The sequence below is a fragment of the Mus musculus genome, chromosome 5 (assembly GCF_000001635.26).
Source record: "Mus musculus strain C57BL/6J chromosome 5, GRCm38.p6 C57BL/6J".
In the NCBI taxonomy this organism is placed as follows: domain Eukaryota; kingdom Metazoa; phylum Chordata; class Mammalia; order Rodentia; family Muridae; genus Mus; species Mus musculus.
Window position 1 is genome coordinate 24,450,840 of NC_000071.6, and position 18,442 is coordinate 24,469,281.

The 18,442-nt window shown below is 50.8% G+C and overlaps 1 protein-coding gene across 3 annotated transcripts in view; it reads left to right on the plus strand.

The window, feature by feature from the left end:
* The first annotated feature begins 1,337 nt into the window (after positions 1-1,337).
* Positions 1,338-18,442, plus strand: part of Agap3 (ArfGAP with GTPase domain, ankyrin repeat and PH domain 3) — a 49,871-nt gene continuing 32,766 nt past the window's right edge. For all 3 annotated transcript variants that reach the window (NM_139153.2, NM_001359881.1, NM_001256431.1), the window contains exon 1: positions 1,338-1,695. In NM_139153.2, the coding sequence (NP_631892.2) occupies positions 1,368-1,695 (328 nt within the window). In that variant the 5' untranslated portion in view covers positions 1,338-1,367. The remainder of the gene's footprint in view (positions 1,696-18,442) is intronic.

The following is an 18,442-nucleotide window of genomic DNA, read 5'->3' on the forward strand; positions in this document are numbered from 1 at the left end:
AAAAGGTCATATATAGCCCAGGTTGGCTTTGAACTCCCTATTAAGCTCAGGCTGTCCTTGAACTAATCCTCCTACTGTATGGCCCCTGTGCTGGGCTAACGTGTACATCATGATACCTGGCATCCTCTAGCAGATTTATTCCACAGGGTCATTCCCTTGCACATGCCACCTCCAGGTTTGAGGATCTGTGTTGGGGATGTGGGTTAACACAGCTGAAGACAACTTTGATAATGGGAATACAGAAGAACTGGGACACTGAAGGGTGATCTCTGGCCCTAGGAAGGCATAGGATAGACAGGGTCTATCAAGAAAAGACAAGGTCTGTCAAGAAAAATTATGAGACCCATGTGGGTTCTGCTGAGTTTCTGTAATGAACCAATGGGCCCTTTTCAGTATGGCAGGGAGGGTCTTTTGGGAGAGGGCTGTCACTGGGAGATAAGAATTGGGACGCTGTTGTTTCAAGCTTGCAGGGTCTCTTGAGTGAAACTCTCAGAGAGAACTGGACATAGGAACGGGGAGCCCGTCCCAGTCTCTCAGGTGCAGTCGACAGTGGAGACTGGGGGCCCGGGGGCCGGGGTCGGGGGCAGAGAGCCAGGGAAGAGAACCCTGGCAAGATCCCTAGGGCTGACCTCGAGGCCTGGAGACAGAGGAGCTGCTGCAGCACTAAAAGAAAGAGGGTGGCGCCCCTGGGCGAGCTTCTCCGCCAATCAGTCCCACTTATCAGCACCCTCAGGCACAGAGAACAGTTCTGAGTAGCCCAAGGATTCCACACGGGCCTAGAGCGACGTAGAGAGGTAGCAATGACAGCTGGCCGGACGTGGGGACAGCGTGATCGTGTCCCCAGGCGGGAGGCCCTCGAGGCTTCTGTCTAGCTTTGGGGCGGGTTAGCGGGCGGAAGGGCCTACGCGGGTGGGTGGGGCCGCGCGTCGCGGCCAGCACGCGGTTCTTGGGGGTGGAGGCTAAGGCGCTTGCGAGAGAGGAGGGGCGGGGGCGCAGGGCGACGCTGGAGGGGCGGGGGCGGCTGGGAGGGGGCTAGGCTGCGTGTGCCGGAGCCGGCGGGGGCGGCGGTGCGTGCGCATGACGCGGGGGGAGGGCCCGGGCCGCGCGCTCCCGGTCCCGTTGTTGTTGCCGCTGGAGGCAGCTCCGAGGCGGCGGGATCTCAGCGCGGGTAAACGCCGGGCGGCGGCCCCAGCGTGCGCGGCCGCGCCTTCTGGCCTCGGCTCCGGGCCTCATGCGCTAGACCGGCGCCGCGCGCTTAGTAGTTAGGGTTCCGCCAGCCCCGCGCGCCTGGTCGCTGCCGCCGCCGCCGCCGCCGCGCCGCCCCAGGCCCTGGCTGGGCCCGCTTCGGGGCCCGCGCCTCCGGAGCCATGAACTTCCAGGCAGGCGGGGGCCAGAGTCCTCAGCAGCAGCAGAGCCTGGCGGCTCCGGGGACCGGCGGCGGCGGCGGCGGCGGCGCGGGGGGCGGCGGGCAGTTCGGCGGCGCGGGGCCCGGAGCCGGGGGTGGCGGCCCCTCGCAGCAGCTGGCTGGCGGCCCCCCCCAGCAGTTCGCGCTCTCCAACTCGGCCGCTATCCGAGCCGAGATCCAACGCTTCGAGTCGGTACACCCCAACATCTACGCCATCTACGACCTGATCGAGCGAATCGAGGATTTGGCGCTGCAGAACCAGATCCGGGAGCACGTCATCTCCATCGAGGGTGAGCGGAGCCGGGGGCCTGCGGGAGCTGAGACGCGGTGGCCTTTGCAGCGCTGGCCGGTGGCGGGTGGGGGGCGAGGGTCCTTCACGGCCTCGGCCCTGCCCCTTTCTGGCGCTCAGGGGTCTTATGGAGCTGAGGTTCACGGTTTGCTAACCCCCACTGCAGAACCCTAGTCCAGGTTTTTCCATGTCTCATACAGGAACACTTTTTTTTAGGGGCGGTGGGCTCGGTCCAGTGTCAGTGGACACGTTTTTTGTTTTTTGTTTTTTTTCCTCCGTGACCTGGGATGTGAAGATGGTTGTCGCTCCAAGGACTGATGCGCTGAGTCGCCAAAGACCGGGAGGGCCTGGGGCCACATCTGGCTAGGCACGGTCAGGCTCGCTGGGTGCGACGGAAGACCTTGGTGGGTCGTGAAGGTGGGGCTAATGCCTGAGAGTAATCTTAGCAGCTGCCCTGGCCCAGCCGGGCTGTAGGGGTGGAGGATCAGAGAGAGCTTTGGGTTAGTGGATGGCAGCCTTCCTGGGCCTCTCCTGCAGGCTTTGGAGGGTGGCGCTCCCCGCGGCGCCCTCTCCCGACGCACACCCACCCCCACGCTTCTGCGGTCGGGCGGGCGCGGGCCTGGCCTGGGTGCAGGACTGGGGAGCTGTGGCCGCGTGGGAGACTCTGGATGAACCCTCTGCGCTTGCCAGTCCCTTCTAACCCCCAGGCATCCATGTGGATGTCAGGATGCTGACTGACCTCCAGGGAGGTCGGGCCTGGATGTAGGGGGACTGTAAACCTCAGGCCATGCACTGCTCCTACTAATGTTCCTTTCTGTGGGCACATGGGCCTGAACCCTGGCAACTGAAAGGCACGTTAATTGGGGGGCACACTGCTGGCAAGAAGCCCCACAACCTTTGGTGTAGTGGAGGCTGGCTGGCAGTAGCAACAGGCACCCCAGTGGCAGTGTTGACCTTCTAGCAAGCTTGGACAGATGGGCCTCGCCTTGGTCCATCTGCTTCTTTTTCCAACTCTGCTTGAAGGGGGACGCCCACCAGCAGGTGGTGGGTTCCGCCTTAGTGGCAATGCAGGGAGCAAGGCTAGTTGCTGCTGACTTGGAATTAGGAAGGGCATGTCCACTACTTGGGTCCTTCAATTTAGATCCTGCTCCCATCTAGTGTGAGGCTTTGGAGCCATCTGTACTTGAACAGGCCTGTTTTGCTTTTTTGAGGTACCCATTGCTGATGAGTCTCTGATCTTTTGTGAGTAGAGCCCCCCTCCACCTTTAGATCTGGGCCCCTTTGTTGTAACATTCCCAGCTGTCTTCCTTTTGATCTTTTCCCAGCCTGTTTTCTTCTCTTTCCTTTCAAGGCAGAGTTCACTGTGAACTAATTAGGTGACAGAAAAAACTCATTAACATGGATTTGAGTAAATGACTTGGCATCACTGCTATGCTGGGGATTGGGAGGTAGCATTAGTGTGAGCCCAGGGTCTTCAGGAGAGATGAGGTGGGGTTTTTTCCCTTAGATTCAGAGGGTGAGGCCGGAAGAGACTGTTCTCTGAGCTTCCCTGTTCCTAGAGGAAGTGTCAAGTTCCTCATCAACTCCCAAGATGATTTCCCGTGCCTTTTTAGGAGGCTGAAGCAATTTACTGGACAGCCACCAGTGTGTGTGTGTGCAGCCACCAGTGTGTGTGTGGAGGAAGGGAGGGAGGGAGGGAGGGAGGGAGGGAGGGAGGGAGAGAGAGAGAGAGAGAGAGAGAGAGAGAGAGAGAGAGAAAGTATGTATTGGGGGATCAGCTGTCCAGAGACTTTCAAGAGTAGGGAGCAGACAGGCTGAGCAGGCTCTGCACCTAGTTCCTGTTTATCAGTATTATTAACGACCTCAGTCATCCCTACTCACATACCAGATTGGGCATCTTCTGTTCGAGTCATGGTCCCAGGAAGTACTTGGGCCGGTTTTGATCTCTGTCCTAAGTAAAACATGATAGGCAGCGTTTTTCTAGAGCCTTCCCCCAGAGCAACTTCCCCGTTGAGGGTTGGAAGTACCCCACTGTCCCATCTGCTTAGCCTGGAAGCTTTGTATCACCTTGATGAAATCCTGGGCCTTGGTGATCATTGTCACCAGACTGACCCAGCTGTTCCCCATACACACACAGCCCTCTGCTCTGCTGTCCCCGGCCTGTCCCTGTCCCATCTGTCTGGGAAAGCCTCCCAGTGCCTTCTTTCACCTTCGCTTCCCAGCCTCTCCTAGGAACTCAGTTTTTTTACCCCCGCCCTACAGGCTCCCACACTTCTGTCGACCCAACTTTTCCACTGTAGGCAGGCTAAAAATTAAAGTAAAATAAAAAATAAGGAGCCTAACCAATCAGGCTCCTATTCCAGTGTTCAGCCCTGTGTGCTCCCTGCAGTAGACTTCTCCATCTGCCTAACCATATTGGCCTGTTCTACAGGGCAGGGCTCCCACCTTGTCCAGCGAAGGGTGATAACACATCTTGATCTTTTCTGTGTGAAGCCCAGCAGATGTAGGATGTTACATGCACACAGAGCTGCCAGGGGCCTGTGCTTCAAGGGGCTAACATTTCACCTTCCTTCAGCTAATCCCTGGTGAAGGGCTTGTTCTGTTTTATCAGAAGGTGACTACCAGAACCATTTAAAACACTGAAATTCCTTTCCTACTCAAGAGAGAACACCTGTCCAGCGCTTATCCCCAGGGAATGAAGGAAACCACCACCAGGGCCTAGAGAATAGAATGTGCAGAAGCTCTGAGTCACTCAGCCTCACCAGTGGGAAACTGACCCTCAGAAATGGGAGGGGCCAGTGTTAACCCAGCCTCTCTCCTTCCCAAGGAAAAGTTGAGTCTCTTGGTTGCGGCTGGGGCTGCGTCCTAGAAAGAAGAATGCATGCACACCAGGGTTTCTCCTGATGGCACTCAGTGGGGGAAGGAGACTCAGGGAGACCTGGCCATCAAGGACCCCAGAGAAGGTGTTGGGAGGAGAGTTCTAGGGGTCTCTACACGTGGGTCTGAGCAGGTATATGTCTGCCAGGGATGGGGCAGTGGGGCCTGCAGCCCAGCTCAGTTTCCGGTTTGAGTTCTGGGCTGGAAGTGGACCGTGCCTCTGTGTGCGTGCCATATGACTGTTACTGTGTATGCAGGAACCCAGCTTTGTCTGCTGCATGAAACCCCTTTGTTTTTCCCTGGGGTTTGTGTTTCCGCAGAGCGGGAGAAGTCCCTTTGAGCACTCCTGCTCTCCCTGGATTGTTCTCAGCCTCGTTCATGCACTTCCCCTTCCGCCTGCCTTCCTACCCAGGCTAAGGGGTATCCCAAAGGAACTGGAAGGAAGAAATGGGGCTTCTTCCTGTTTGCTTTAGGCTGAGAAGGGGCCAGGTGTTTTGGGAAAGCCAGAGGGAGCAACAGGAAGAGGGTTCCAGCCACAGTATCTGCCTGGGCAGCCTGAGGTTAATGTTACGGCTGCATTCCCCATTGTTCTGAGATTTCTCTTGCTGAACCCCTGCCCTAAGGAAAGGGCATGGAAGCCCCGATCCTGACTTTGCTGATTGTTCATGGTCGTCTCCACTCTGGCCAGGATTTTTGCCACAGGTCTGCTGTCTTGTGCAGTGCCCAAGATAGGCTTTTCCCAGCGGCCCTAACTTGTAGGTCAGGAATGGGTTGGAACCTACATCTGTCGCTGTGATTCCTACAGTTACTGTTTCAGTGGGGAGGGCCTGTTGGGGGCATGGCTGCTTATGTAGGACTTCACACAAGGGCTCTAGGAATTCTGAGAAAGGACACCCATGTGGAGTGCTGGTAGGCAGCAAAGAGTATTCATTCCCAGTCTGTCTCTTGAACTCCTCCTAGGTGGCCCAGTTACATCTGGGACCTCAGAACACAGAGGAACAAAGTGGGTGGAGGGAGAAGAGACACAGTAAGGGCTGGCTCAGAAGGCACCTGCAGTGGTAGTAATGAAACTGGCTTTTCTGAAACCAGGGCAAAGCTGAGAGGCCTGCTTCAGGTTAGAAAGGACCGTGCTTCCAGACTATGACCTCAGGAAAACCTCCCTCCATCTTTGGCTCTAGGGTCAGTGTCTGTTTTATCTCCTTCATCAGGGAAGCAGACTGTGCCCCTAAGGACCACCTGCTGTCACTTCTCAAGTGTGAGCTGGGCCTGCTGGTTGGAGGGTTTCCCACCACTGTGTTAGGAGTGGTCTGTAAACATACATGTGGTATTCAGGGTATATAGCAAGTGAGTCTCTGTGCCTAGCCTCTGTTCATAGGGGACAGTTGATGGGTGAAATGGACCCTGGGGAGGGAAGTTTGTTTAATTGAAAAAAGTCCTTTTTTCATAGTCTATTTTGATGGTGTTTTCCCCTCTTCCTGTTTCTCCCAAGCCCCCCACCCCACCCAACTTCTTTTTTGTTCTTTTTCTTGGCCTTTTAAAAAAGATAAAGGAATAAGCACACAAAACCAGAAACTAAAACATACAAGTCAAAAAGATCAATAAGAAAATAAGTCCTGAAGAAAACAAAATGAGGCAAAAAGTCTACAAAAACAGCATTGAGTTTGTTTGTGCTGACCTGGGCGTGGGGCATGCCTTGAAGTGTGCTTAGTACACGATATTGGAGAGAACAAAGTTTTCTTTTGCTGGGGATTATCAGTTGTAGATGGCTTCTTAGTTAGGGGTAGGAGCCTGCATCCACTTCTGGCTCTCAGCACTGGGACCTTACGTGCTTTGAACCTATGCAGGTCACGGGTATGCTCTCACGGTCTGAGTTAGGTGTGCATCTGGTAGACACCGTTCTCCTGGACTCCTCCATGGCCTCTATCTCGTACACTCAGTCAGCCACTATTTGTTCGTAGCTCCCTGAGCCTTGAAGGAAGAACTTCAAGACAGTCCATTTAGAGCCGAGTGATCTAAAGTCCCACTGCACATTGTCCAAGGGTGTCCATGTTAGTTGGGAGGGAATTTTTAATGCTCTCTCCTGTAGCTATCCATTTCTATCTTCTAAGAGCTCAAGAAACCATGGGAGTTGGTGCTTTCTTCTGCAGGACATAGGTGGCCCAAGAGGGTTCAGGCAAGAATATGGAGTGGTCTTCATAAGAGTAGATCCCTCGACATGTGCCTTTGAGTCCTTGGCCAGCTGTTAGCACATGTCATGTTGGCCCAGGTGCAGGGGAGCTCTGACCTTGTTAGGCTGGTGGCGCTAGGGAAGACAGATAGATGCCTTCCTGCCCCTCATCACCTGAGCACCAGCCTATGCTGCCACATTCTCTGTACTGTCAGGTAGACCCTGGCGTCTGCCACGGCTGAGTATGACAAGAAGGTGAGCAGGTATGGGTCAGCCGTGCTGCCTACCAGCTCTCCGTGCTCCTTGGTCTTCAGCTGTGTCCTGGAGGCAACACAAAGACTTCCTCAGTGTTGCAGAGTTAGAGTCCCTACTATGAGCCACAGAGCCAGGACTAAAATATACAAGTCAAAAAGATCAATAAGAAAATAGGTTAGTTTTTGTCTGGTGTTCCTGTTCCTCACTTGGGTGGTTTGGCCAGGTGACATGGTTGTCCACATAGTTGGCCCCAAGGGAAGCGTTTGAGCTTCAGACTGCCCTGGAGTGTAAACTTGTAGATCACAGCGTACGGCGAGCCAGCCCCCTCTTCTCTGCTGTAGCCTTTTTCTGGTTACGTGAGTCCCCATCTGAAGCATGGCACTTTAGGGTATTACTTCCACTCTGCTGAGTGCATGGAGAATAGCATACGTGAAGAGGTGCTCGCCCCAGAAACATGACAGAATGTGTTCTTTTAAAAAAATCTCATGTGAGGGCGGGAGAGATGGCTCAATCCTTCAGAGGACCCAAGTTCAGTTCCCAGCACCCACATGGCAGCTTACAACTGACACCCTTACACAGACATACATGCAGACAAAACTCTGATGCACATAAGAATACTAACAATGGATGGAACTAGAAAATATCATCCTGAGTGAGGTAACCCAGTCACAAAAGAACACACATGAGGTGCACTCACTGATAAGTGGATATTAGCCCAAAAGCTCGGAATACCCAAGATACAATTCACAGACTACATGAAGCTCAAGAAGAAGGAAGACCAACGTGTGGATACTTCGGTCCTTCTTAGAAGTGGGAACAAAATACCCTTGGGAGGAGATACAGAGACAAAGTTTGGAGCAGAGACTGAAGGAAAGGTCATCCAGGGACTGCCCCACCTGGGGATCCATCCCATATACAGTCACCAAACGCAGACACTATTGTGGATGCCAAGAAGTGCTTGCTGACAGGAGCCTGATATAGCTGTCTCCTGAGAGGCTCTGCCAGAGCCTTACCTATACAGATGTGGATGCTCGCAGCCAACCATTGGACTGAGCACAGGATCCCTGATAGAGGCGTTAGAGAAAGGACCGAAGGAGCTGAAGGGGTTTGCAACCCCACAGGAAGAACAACAATATCAACCAACCAGAGCTCCTAGGGACTAAACCACCAACCAAAGAGTACACATCGAGGGACCCATGGCTCCAGCAGAATATATGGCAGAGAATGGCCTTGTCGGGGATCAGTGGCAGGAGAGGCCCTTGATCCTGTGAAGGCTCAGTGCCCCAGTGTAGGGGAATGGGAGGGTGGGGAGGTGGGAGTGGATGAGTGGGTGGGGGAACTCTTATAGAAGCAGGGAAAGGGGAGATGGGATAGGGTTAGGGGAGGGGCGGGGAAAGGAATAACATTTGAAATGTAAATAAAGAAAATACCCAATAAAATAAATTAAAAATAAACCATTTAGAATTTTTATTTTATTTTATGTTTTTGGTTTTTCTAGATATGGTTTCTCTGTATAGCCTTGGCTGTCCTGAAACTCACTCTGTAGACCAGGCTGGCCTCGAACTCAGAAATCCGCCTGCCTCTGCCTCTCAAGTGCTGGGATTAAAGGCATGTCCCACTACTGCCTGGCATAAAAATTCTTATTTGAGCCACCATAATGGTGCACACCTTTAATTCCAGCACTTGGGAGGCAGAGGCAGGTGGATCTATGTGAATTTGAGACCAGTTTGTGTAGAGAAAATCTCTTGTGAACTATCGAAGCATCACCTGTCAATGAAAAGATTATGGTCAATGAATTGAGACAGAAAATAGGAGATGGGAGTTCCGGGGGTGGGGGGGGGTGTTGGGGAGGAGGAGAGAGAGAGACTGAGGAGAGGCAATCAATAGCAGAACTTAGAAGAGAGTAAATGTGTAACTAAGTTACAAACCAAAGCTAATGGGTACAAGCCTGTGTAGGGAGTTCAGCCAGCCAGACCTTCATAGTGAGACCCAACCTCAAAGTAAATAAATAAGAAACCCCATTTAAAGGGCTGAAGAAATGTTTCAGTACTTCAGAGCACTCAGTGCTCCTGTAGAGGAACTGGGTTAAGTTCCCAGCATTCACACTTGTGGTATCTGTGACCTGATACCTTGCAGGCGTCAGACATGCACATGCCACACCTATGTACATGCAGGCTGTTTTAGTTAAGTCTTTGTTGCACCAGAAGCAGCTTGGGGAGGAGAGGGTTGGTTTCATTGTGCGCCTTATATCCCATCTGGGAGGGAGGTGAGAGTCTGGAAGTAGGAGCTGAAGCAGAGGCTGTGGAGGGCTGTGCTCTGGCTTCCCCCAGTGCTCATGCTCAGTTGCCTTGCCTTCCTCACCCCCATCCCACCCCACTTTCCACCTGTTTTTGTTTTCATAACAGGGTTTCTCTGTGTAATCCTGGTTGTCCTGAAACTTGCTCTGTAGGCCAAACTGGCCTCAAACTTAAGAGATCTGCCCGCCTCTTCTGGAATAAAATGTGTGCACTGCCCTGCTGCTTGCTGCCCCTGCTGCCACCGCCCTCACTACTGCCACCACGGCCTTAGCTACCTTTCTTATACCTCCCTAGGACCATCTGCCTAGGGCTGGAACCACCTACAGTGGACTGAATCAAAAAATGTGCCACATGCTTACCCCCAGGCCAATCTGGTGGGTACATTTTATCAATTGAGGTTCCTGCTCCTCAGATAGATGACTTTAGATTATTCACACAGTAATTAATTATCCAGCACACAGGTAAAATACTCACATACACAGAAATCTTTTAATACATGCTTATGTGCTGAAAATGTGTGTTTGTTATACCCAGCTCATATAAAGGAAGTTTAACGGTGCCTGTCCCTCCTTCCCTACATAAAGTTGCTGTCAGGAGAATCTGCCATGCCTCTTTCTAGACTCTTTCCCCTCTGGATTTTGGGTGGATTTTTGTATGCTGGTGTTTTTACAGCAAGGATAGAATGTTTCGTCTTGGTTTTGTGGGTCTGTGTGCATGCTTGTATGTACATGTTAGTATGTGTGCACTCATGGAGTAAGGATGTCGGCACTGAATGTCTTCCTCAGTTGATCACTGACAGTTTTTGAGATGGAATCTCAGTGAACTGGGCCTCACTGCTTCAGCTAAGCTGGCTGGCCAGCAGTTCCCAAGGCTTCTCCTCGGTCCGTCTCTCCAGTGCTGGGATTGCCAGTGCATGCACCATGCTCGGCCTTTCTATGTGGATGCTAGAGGTTGACTTCGGACCCTTATACTGTGTTTCTTTGAGAGTCACAGTGGTCCTGCCGGCCTGGAACCTGCTATGTGATGGGGGTGACCCTGAACTTCTGTTTCTCCTGCTTTTTCCTTCGCAAGTGTTGTGATTGTAGGTGTGCATGTTGACTTTACACTTTAAAAAAAAACAAACAACCTACTTAGTACATGAGTATTTTGTCTACATGGGTGAATATGCACAATGTGTGCACGCCTGGTACCAGAGGAACTGGAGTTGTGGACAGTTATGAGCTGTCAGATGGGATCCCCAGTCCTCTGCAACAAATGCTCTTAACCACTGAGCCATCTCTCCAGCCACCTTACCCCAACTTCTGTGCTTGGCTTTTGTTTTGTTCTGTGACAGATGCTGCTGTGGGAGAAGAGGAGGTTCAGATACCACAGCAAGAAACATTTGTTAATTGGGCTGCAAGTGAGGACACTGGGTCCTTGTCCCCGTGCTCCTGCCCAGCTCAACGATTTAGGCAGCTCACTGCATGGCTGTGCCTGTCCTCCAGAGTCACTTCAGGTGTGTCCACCTAGCAGCTGTACAGCTACAGGATTGAGAATCATTTCAGGCTTGGCTCTCGGGACAGGTCCCAGTTGCTAAGTATAGGACTGAGGAGGACTCTCTGCTCAGTACAAAGCATAGAGTCTTGTGGCTTCTACGATGTCTCACTTCAGAGCCTGCAGGGACCTCATCAGTGGACTAGAGCCCTTTGGGGAAGGAGAGCGTCTCTGCCTTAGTTTACACACTTGACATGTCTTAGTCTGGGCGTGCTGAGGACAACAGGATCATACATGAGCTAGGCTGGTACCTGGTACAAAGCCAGCCCATGTTGATGGTAGTCATTATTCCAGACGGCTGTGCAGAATCCTATTTATGATAAGGCCACACTGTTTATTACCTAGTTGTGCATTTGTCTGATCATTTCCTTTGGCCAGTTTCCCAGATGAAGATGGTAATATATGGAGTTTGCACATTTTAGGGCCTCTGCCACCGTTCCAACTCCCAGGGTTAAGGTGTCCTTTTCCCTGCCCACTTCTCTGACAGATGAGAACAAAAACAAAAAGAAAGCCGGGCGGTGGTGGTGCACGCCTTTAATTCCAGCACTTGGGAGGCAGAGGCAGGCAGATTTCTGAGTTTGAGGCCAGCCTGGTCTACAGAGTGAGTTCCGGGACAGCCAGGGCTATACAGAGAAACCCTGTCTGGAAAAACAAAACAAAACACCAAAAACAAACAAAAAGAAAAAGATTAAGTGGCTTTCCCTGTTTGCACCTGTATTTCTTTCATTATGGCTTGTTTTTCTACTCTAGTAGTAAGGGTCATTAAAGTTTTGTTGGGCTGGGGATAGAAAACTTGTTTATCAAATAGAGTCCTGGCTTTCATTCCTGGCATAACACAGCATATGCATGCGCACACACACACATACAAAATGTCATTTATTCTCCTTTATATTAATTCTATTCCTTTGGTTCGTTACTCCAGGATTTGTTCAGGTTTAAAATAAGTTAGTATTTTAAGTTAGTATCTTAGTATAGATTTTTCTTAGTCGTTTGTTTCTGCGTTCGGGGAGTGAGCCCCTCCACCCTGCACTGTTCTCATCGGCGCTTTGGCCCATTGTGCTCTAGCAGGGCTGACAGGGCTAGCCCCTGATGTGTCTGAGGCCCTGTTCCTGACCATGGTGGTGTCTGGTGGGTGCTTTGTTTGACAGTATTGCTTTCTCTTTCCCCAGCTCCCCTCCTTGGGTACCACTCACAGCCCCTACCTCTTGCTTTTGAAACTGATATAGCTGTGACATTTGTACCTAAACCAAGATGGAGGGTGAGGGGAATCTAGACCCCTAAGTCTTCCTGCTGTGCTCCTGCCAGGTCAGGCCTCAAAGGCATCGTGTTTCTGGGACACCAAGTATCACTCTTGTTTGGAGGGTATTTCCTATTAGAGTCTAACTACCCTACAATCCTTGTTCTGAGGAAACTTGCAAAGATTTGTCTGCTTTCCACTCTAAAAACGCTGCTGCTTGGCTCTTGTCTCAAGATTACTCTTGACTTTCTACGTTGGAATAAGTAGTCAAAGCCTGTAAGGAGGGCTGGAGAGATGGCTCAGCGGTTAAGACCATCGACTGCTCTTCCAGGGGTCCTGAGTTCAATTCCTAGCAACCACATGGTGGCTCACAACCATCTCTAATGGGATCTAGGGCCCTCTTCTAGTGTGTCTGATGACAGTTACAGTGTAATTACATATAAATAAAAAAAATCTAAAAAAAAAAAAAGCCTGTACGGAGTGGAATTAAGAACCATGTTTTAGAGCTGCTGAGGTCACTTGTTGCACAGGCCTGCAGGGTTCTGCTCCTCAGAACCGACAGTGGAAGCCAACTCCTTAGAGTTGCTCTCTGACATGCCCAAAATACACCTGCACATTTATGAATGCACGTGTGCATGCACGCACACAAACACACACGTACACAAATAAGTGTTACTCAGATGGCTCAACCAAGCCTGACAACCCAAGTTTAATCTCTGGGATCCACATGATAAAAGCAACGGTTACAAGTTGCCCTCTGACCTCCACTTGTGGCCTATGACTAGAATGTGCATGTGTGCATGCATGTACACAAAATAAACAAATTTATATAAATTAATGAACAGATAAGCAGAACTGTATTCTGGAACAGGTCTGAGTGTCACTGCTGTGCGGCTGTGCAGTGACCCTGGATGGCCCCTTCAGCCTTCCTGCTGGATTTATCTTGATAAGATGTGGGTAATTGGTGTCTGGTTTATAGTGTAGTTCATGAGGCTTAAGTAAGTAAAAATAGGTGAAGCTGGGGAAAGGAGGAGCCAGGAGGCCTTTGTGGCAGCATGGGCTGGTGGGTCACTGGTCTTAGCAAGGCTGCCAAGAGGTAAGAACCAACTGAGATGCCCAGGGTAAATGCTCTCCATTCTGCCAGGCAGTTTAGGGAATTCAGGGGTAGCCCAGATGGGACAAGGTTCCATGATAGGTGCAGACCCAGGAGCCATTGGGTCATCTGGGTTCTCTGCTCTCTTGTGTGTGCCTGCAGCACTTGGGTTTTCTAGTTTCACCTCTAGATGGACACCTTGTTAGTCCAGTCATGTCAGTAAGGCCTCTGAGCCTGTCCTCTGACTGAGGCTAACCTTGGCATCTGCCTCCCAAGCACTGCGGTCACAGATGCCACCACCATACCTTGTTTATGTGGCGCTAGGCATTGAACCCAAGACTTTGTGCATGCTGGGAAAGTATTCTACCTAATGAGCTACATCCATAGTCCTGAGTGCCCATAATGTGGCTGATTTTCATAGGACAAGAAAACAGTATCTTAGTTACTTCTCAACTTCTGTGACCGAACACCATGCCCAAGACAGCTGATACATGGAAAAGGATATTTGGGGCTTATCCAGAGGATAAGAGTCCATCGTGGTGGGAGGTGAGGTAGCAGGAAGCTGGGAGCTCACCTCTTCAAACCCAGGCACACACAGAGCAGGAGGGAGCCAAGCAGAGGCTATATGGTGTCAGCCCACCCCAGTGACACACTTTCTCCAGCAAAGCTGGACCTCCTAAACTTTCCCAAACTGTACCACCTGTTGGGAACATTTCTCATTCAAACCACCATACTATGGAACTTGTAAACTATAAAATAGTATCTTCTGTGTAGGTCTTTATCCCTTAGAACCCATCAGGAACAGTCTGGCCCTTTCATGTGTGGAGTAGTTCTCTCCAAGTGACTGCACCTTAGTCCGTGTGCATTGTTAGAATGAGCCTGGCGCTGTCCAGCATCAGTGCCCCACCTCCAAATCAACCTTCAGTTTTCTCCTCTATCCCTTCGCTCATAGTAACATATTATTGCCTTAGCTCATCTTGCTCACTGTGGGTCCCATACATTTTTTTCTCCTTCTGACAGCCCCTTACCCAGCTGGGTCACTTTGCCCACTTTAGCCCCTCTCTTCTCGAATACAGTAGTAACCTTCCCCATTCTGTAACTCCAGTGACCTGGAACAGCTCTTGCTGCTCCTAGTTGGCATGTGCTCTGTGCTTGTGTCTGTTTTACTTCTACTTCCTGATGAAGCCCGAGCCCTGTGCCTATGGCAGAGCTGCCCAGGCCATGCCACGCCCAGCTTCTCCAACTAGTACCCTGCCTGGTGTGATGAGTTCTTGAACCTCCCAGAAACCTTCCTGATTCCACATTGGGTCAGAAAAGCCTGTGTCTCCTGAGCCTGCTCCTGTGGCACAGATGAGGAGAGGCCTTATAGATCAAGGGCCAGGACTGCTCTGCAGCCAGGGCAGTGAGCGTGGGCTTTTCTAGGCTACCAGGTCAAAGACCCATACACCACTCTTCTCTATGGTCTAGAGGCAGAGAGGCCATTTACAGTGGCCTGTGTGCTCTGCTGAAGCAGCAGTTCTTCTGACTCATGCCTTCTCTGTGGTAAGAATGCTAAGATAGCCAGTCATACAGTTTTTGTTTTGCTTTGTTTAAGACAAGGTACTACATAGCTCTGGCTGTCTTGGAACTCACTCTGTAGACCAGACTGGCCTCAGAATCAGATCTGTCTGCCCCTGCCTTCCAAGTGCTGGAATTAAAGGTATGCACCACCATGATTAGCCATTCATGAGTTTTTGACTAGCCCAGGAGCTGTGTGGTCCACCTTAGGCAGGACCAGATGGCTAGGGAAAGATGTCCTCTAAGGGGTCAGAATTGGGACTTGGAAATCACAAGAGCTTTTGAGCTCAGGCCAGTCCAGGCCTTAGGGTGGTACTGGGAGGAAAGCTTGCAGGAAGCAGGGTACTGCCCTTATTTGGACCCTAGCCACATGGAGATGAGTAAGAACCTAGGAGCTGTATAGTTCAGAAGCTCAGGTGACTATGGAGCTATCAAGAGAAAGAAGGAAGCTTACAGAATGGTGTGGTCTTTCTGTGTGGGGTGGAGACAGTGAGCCCCACAAAGACCCTCTGAGTGAGTATCAGATGGGGAGGAGAGGGGACCACCCATGGCCTCAATCCAGGGAAGAGGAGTAGAGACCAGGCCCAGACTCAGGTCCTGGTTCTATATGTACTGTCATAGCTCTGAGGACAACACAGGCCATCTCAAATGTATGCTGGCATCTTGCTTTCTCTGAGCTGTGAGATCTGCTTTGAAGTATCTTGGGCCTGCTGATGAGACCATATCTCATGGGCCTTGTTAAGCAATAGACCTTGATGGTGTTTGGGGTAGGATAGGGAGAAAAACTGACTTCCTTACAGTAGGGCCTAGACAAGGGCTAAATTCAGGAGGGTGGGGACAGCATCTCAGGGATGTTGGCAGAGGATCACTTCCTGGATAGTCTGTTTGACTGCCTCATCCCTTTCTGCCTGGGAAGCTGGGGTGGACTGTACCAGTCCAGGAGGAGGAACCACAGGGGAAACAGGGCAGACAGAGTTAAGTCTAAACATGGGGACAGCAGTATCACAGCCTTTTCTTTCAGGATGCCCAAATTTGACAAGCAGTACAGTCTGTTTCTTTGACAAGCCAGGTACCCAGGTTGGAAGTGGGTCGTGTGGGTGTGAATACTCTCCTATTGCTGTAAGCAGGAGATGGGCACATGTGTGCAGTGTGATGGTAAGCTGGCCGTCAAAGAAACACTGTGCTTTCAGAATCCCAAGGGCACAGGGTTAGGGCAGGGGATCGGTGCTGGGGCCCTGCTGGCTCTGGGGTTGGGTGGCTGAGTAGATGTGGCCAGTGGCTGCAGCACTGCCCAGCTGCCTTGACAAGCACCGCCGGACAGTTTTCCTAGAGTAGTGATGTGATTGTGAGAATTGCTGCCGTGATGGGTTACAAACCGTATAAACGCGCCGCCGGCACCGTTTGTGTTTGTGCTGCAAATGTCACAAGATTGACAGCTCTCGCTGTGAGTGAGGAGGAGCTGCAGGATTCTGAGCTGGAGCTTCAGAATCAGCTCCTGCTACCTCAGGCAGAAAAGCAACAAGAGAGGGGCTTTGCTCTGGCACGTGTGGTAGCCCTGATACTGCCCACCACCACTTGTCATTCTAACTGTGAGTTTTAGATCATTTTCCCAAGGTATTTTGACTCCATTTTGTAGGTGGGGAAACTGGAGTATGGAGAAGTTTAAAAACAAACAAACAAAAAAGGACTTTAGGCTGCTTGGTCATCATGGCAGAGCATTTGAAACAGAGCTCATCTCCTGTCCTGTGTTAGTAAGCAGGTTGTAGAGGGTTACATCCACACCCTGGAAATAAAGTCAATACAGTCCTTACCCCATCCCTCAGCGGTCCTTCCTTGTGTCTGTAGCCCTGCTAGGTTCAGTGGATAGGCTGCTCCTCCCTTCCCCCAACAAACACTGTTCTTGTCTGGTGGGCGGCTGGTGGTAGTTTTCATATGTTCTAATCCATTACAAGCCAGTCAGTATAATTACATCTCTTATCACACAGTGTACGTGTACTGGATAAGCAGCTAACATGTTCCCTTCTTCAGAGAACTCCTGCAAGTTGTTAAGAAACAGGTTTGAAAAATGCAAGAGAAAAGCAGGCAAAGAATAGGATGAGAGAGACATGAACAATAAATTCATGGAGTCAGTCATCATGAAAAATTATTCTCCTCGAAATCAGAGAAACACACATCCAGGGAGATAAAGCTACTGTATGCCCTGTCCACAGAGCAGAACTAGAAAGTTCTGTGGGGTGTGTATGTATGTGTGTCTGTCTGTCTGCATGCACCTGTAGCAAGGGTTCACCCTACCTTTCTGGTGGATGACTGGGCGAGTTCCATCTGTGTAACTGGGAATGACCTTGAACTGGTCCTTCTACCTCTCAAATGCTAGGCTTTTAAGAATATGCTGTTATCATGGAGGGTTGATAGGATCCTAAGGGTGGGTTGAACCCAGATCTTTGTGCTTTGTGCACCTGGACAAATGCTCTGCATCACCGCAAACCCTCCACTTTTTGAGACAGGCAGGGTCTTTAATCATATAGCCATGGCTGGCTTGGAAGTTGTTACCCTGTCTCAAAACTTAGTAACGAAATGAAGAGATGATAAATGGATGGGGTTTAGAAACCCATTGAAGCTGGCAGTTCAGTGGTCGAGCCCTTGCCCAGGATGCATGAGGCCCGAGGTCAGAGGTCCTGATGCTGTGGCTTTGCTGTATGGTGACCCCAACCATAAAAATTATTTTCACTGTTACTTCGTAACTGTAATTTTGTTACTTTTATGACTCATAAAAGTGTTTTCTGATGGTCTCATAGGGCACCCATTTGACTCCCAAATGTTTGAGAACCACTGCTGTTCAGTACCCATTGTCAGACGCGGGGGGGGGGGGGGGGGCGGGGGGGGGGAAGAAACAGAAACACATCAGCTAAGGGAAGCAAAGTTTTAATCATGGAACTTCTGTCCTTTTTAAGACAGTCATGGCAGCCCTGCCTCAGCCTAGGACCCTCAGAGTTGGGATCACAAGTATGGGTCCACATCTGGCTGCTGTGTGTTCAATTCTGAAGGAAGAGACCTTTTTAAAAAAGAAAGAAATAGGTGAGGGATGCTGCTGCAAAATCACTTTCTGGATTGTGGATCAGACGGACTTGGGATAAAGAGGAACCAGCAGGTTGGTCCTGGTCCTCTCCAACGAGACATGCATGTCTGTGGGAGTGTGTGTGTGTGCGTGTGCGTGTGCGTGTGCGTGTGTGTGTGTGTGTGTGTGTACTTGGAAGCCTAAGGTTTGGAGTTCTGGGCCTCTTCTGGGCTCTAGTACCTACAGGCTGTGCAACCTTAGACAGTTCACTGCCTCTCAGAGTAGCATAGTTGTCACCTCCAAAAGTCTAGGCTGTAGCCTCTAAGTTGAAATCCTGCCAGGTTGCAGGGGCCTGGGAATCTCCCAGAAACCACCCCAGCTCAGAGGTTTTTTTCTATAGGGCTCTTTTGTACTTTCCTTGGGCAACGAATCATAACAAATTACCATGAGCCAGATAGCAATTTATCATATTTCAGAAATGAAGAAGTCTGACGAGATCGAGGTGCCGCCAGGGCCACACTGCTTCTGAAGGTACTAGGAACACATTTGCCACAGGCTTCTCCTTGGCTAATAGATGGCCATCTTCTTGTGTCTTTGTTTTTAAAGACAGGGTCTTATGTGGCCCAGGCTGGCCTCAACTCATGATACAGCTGAGAATGGTCTTGACCCTCTGAGTA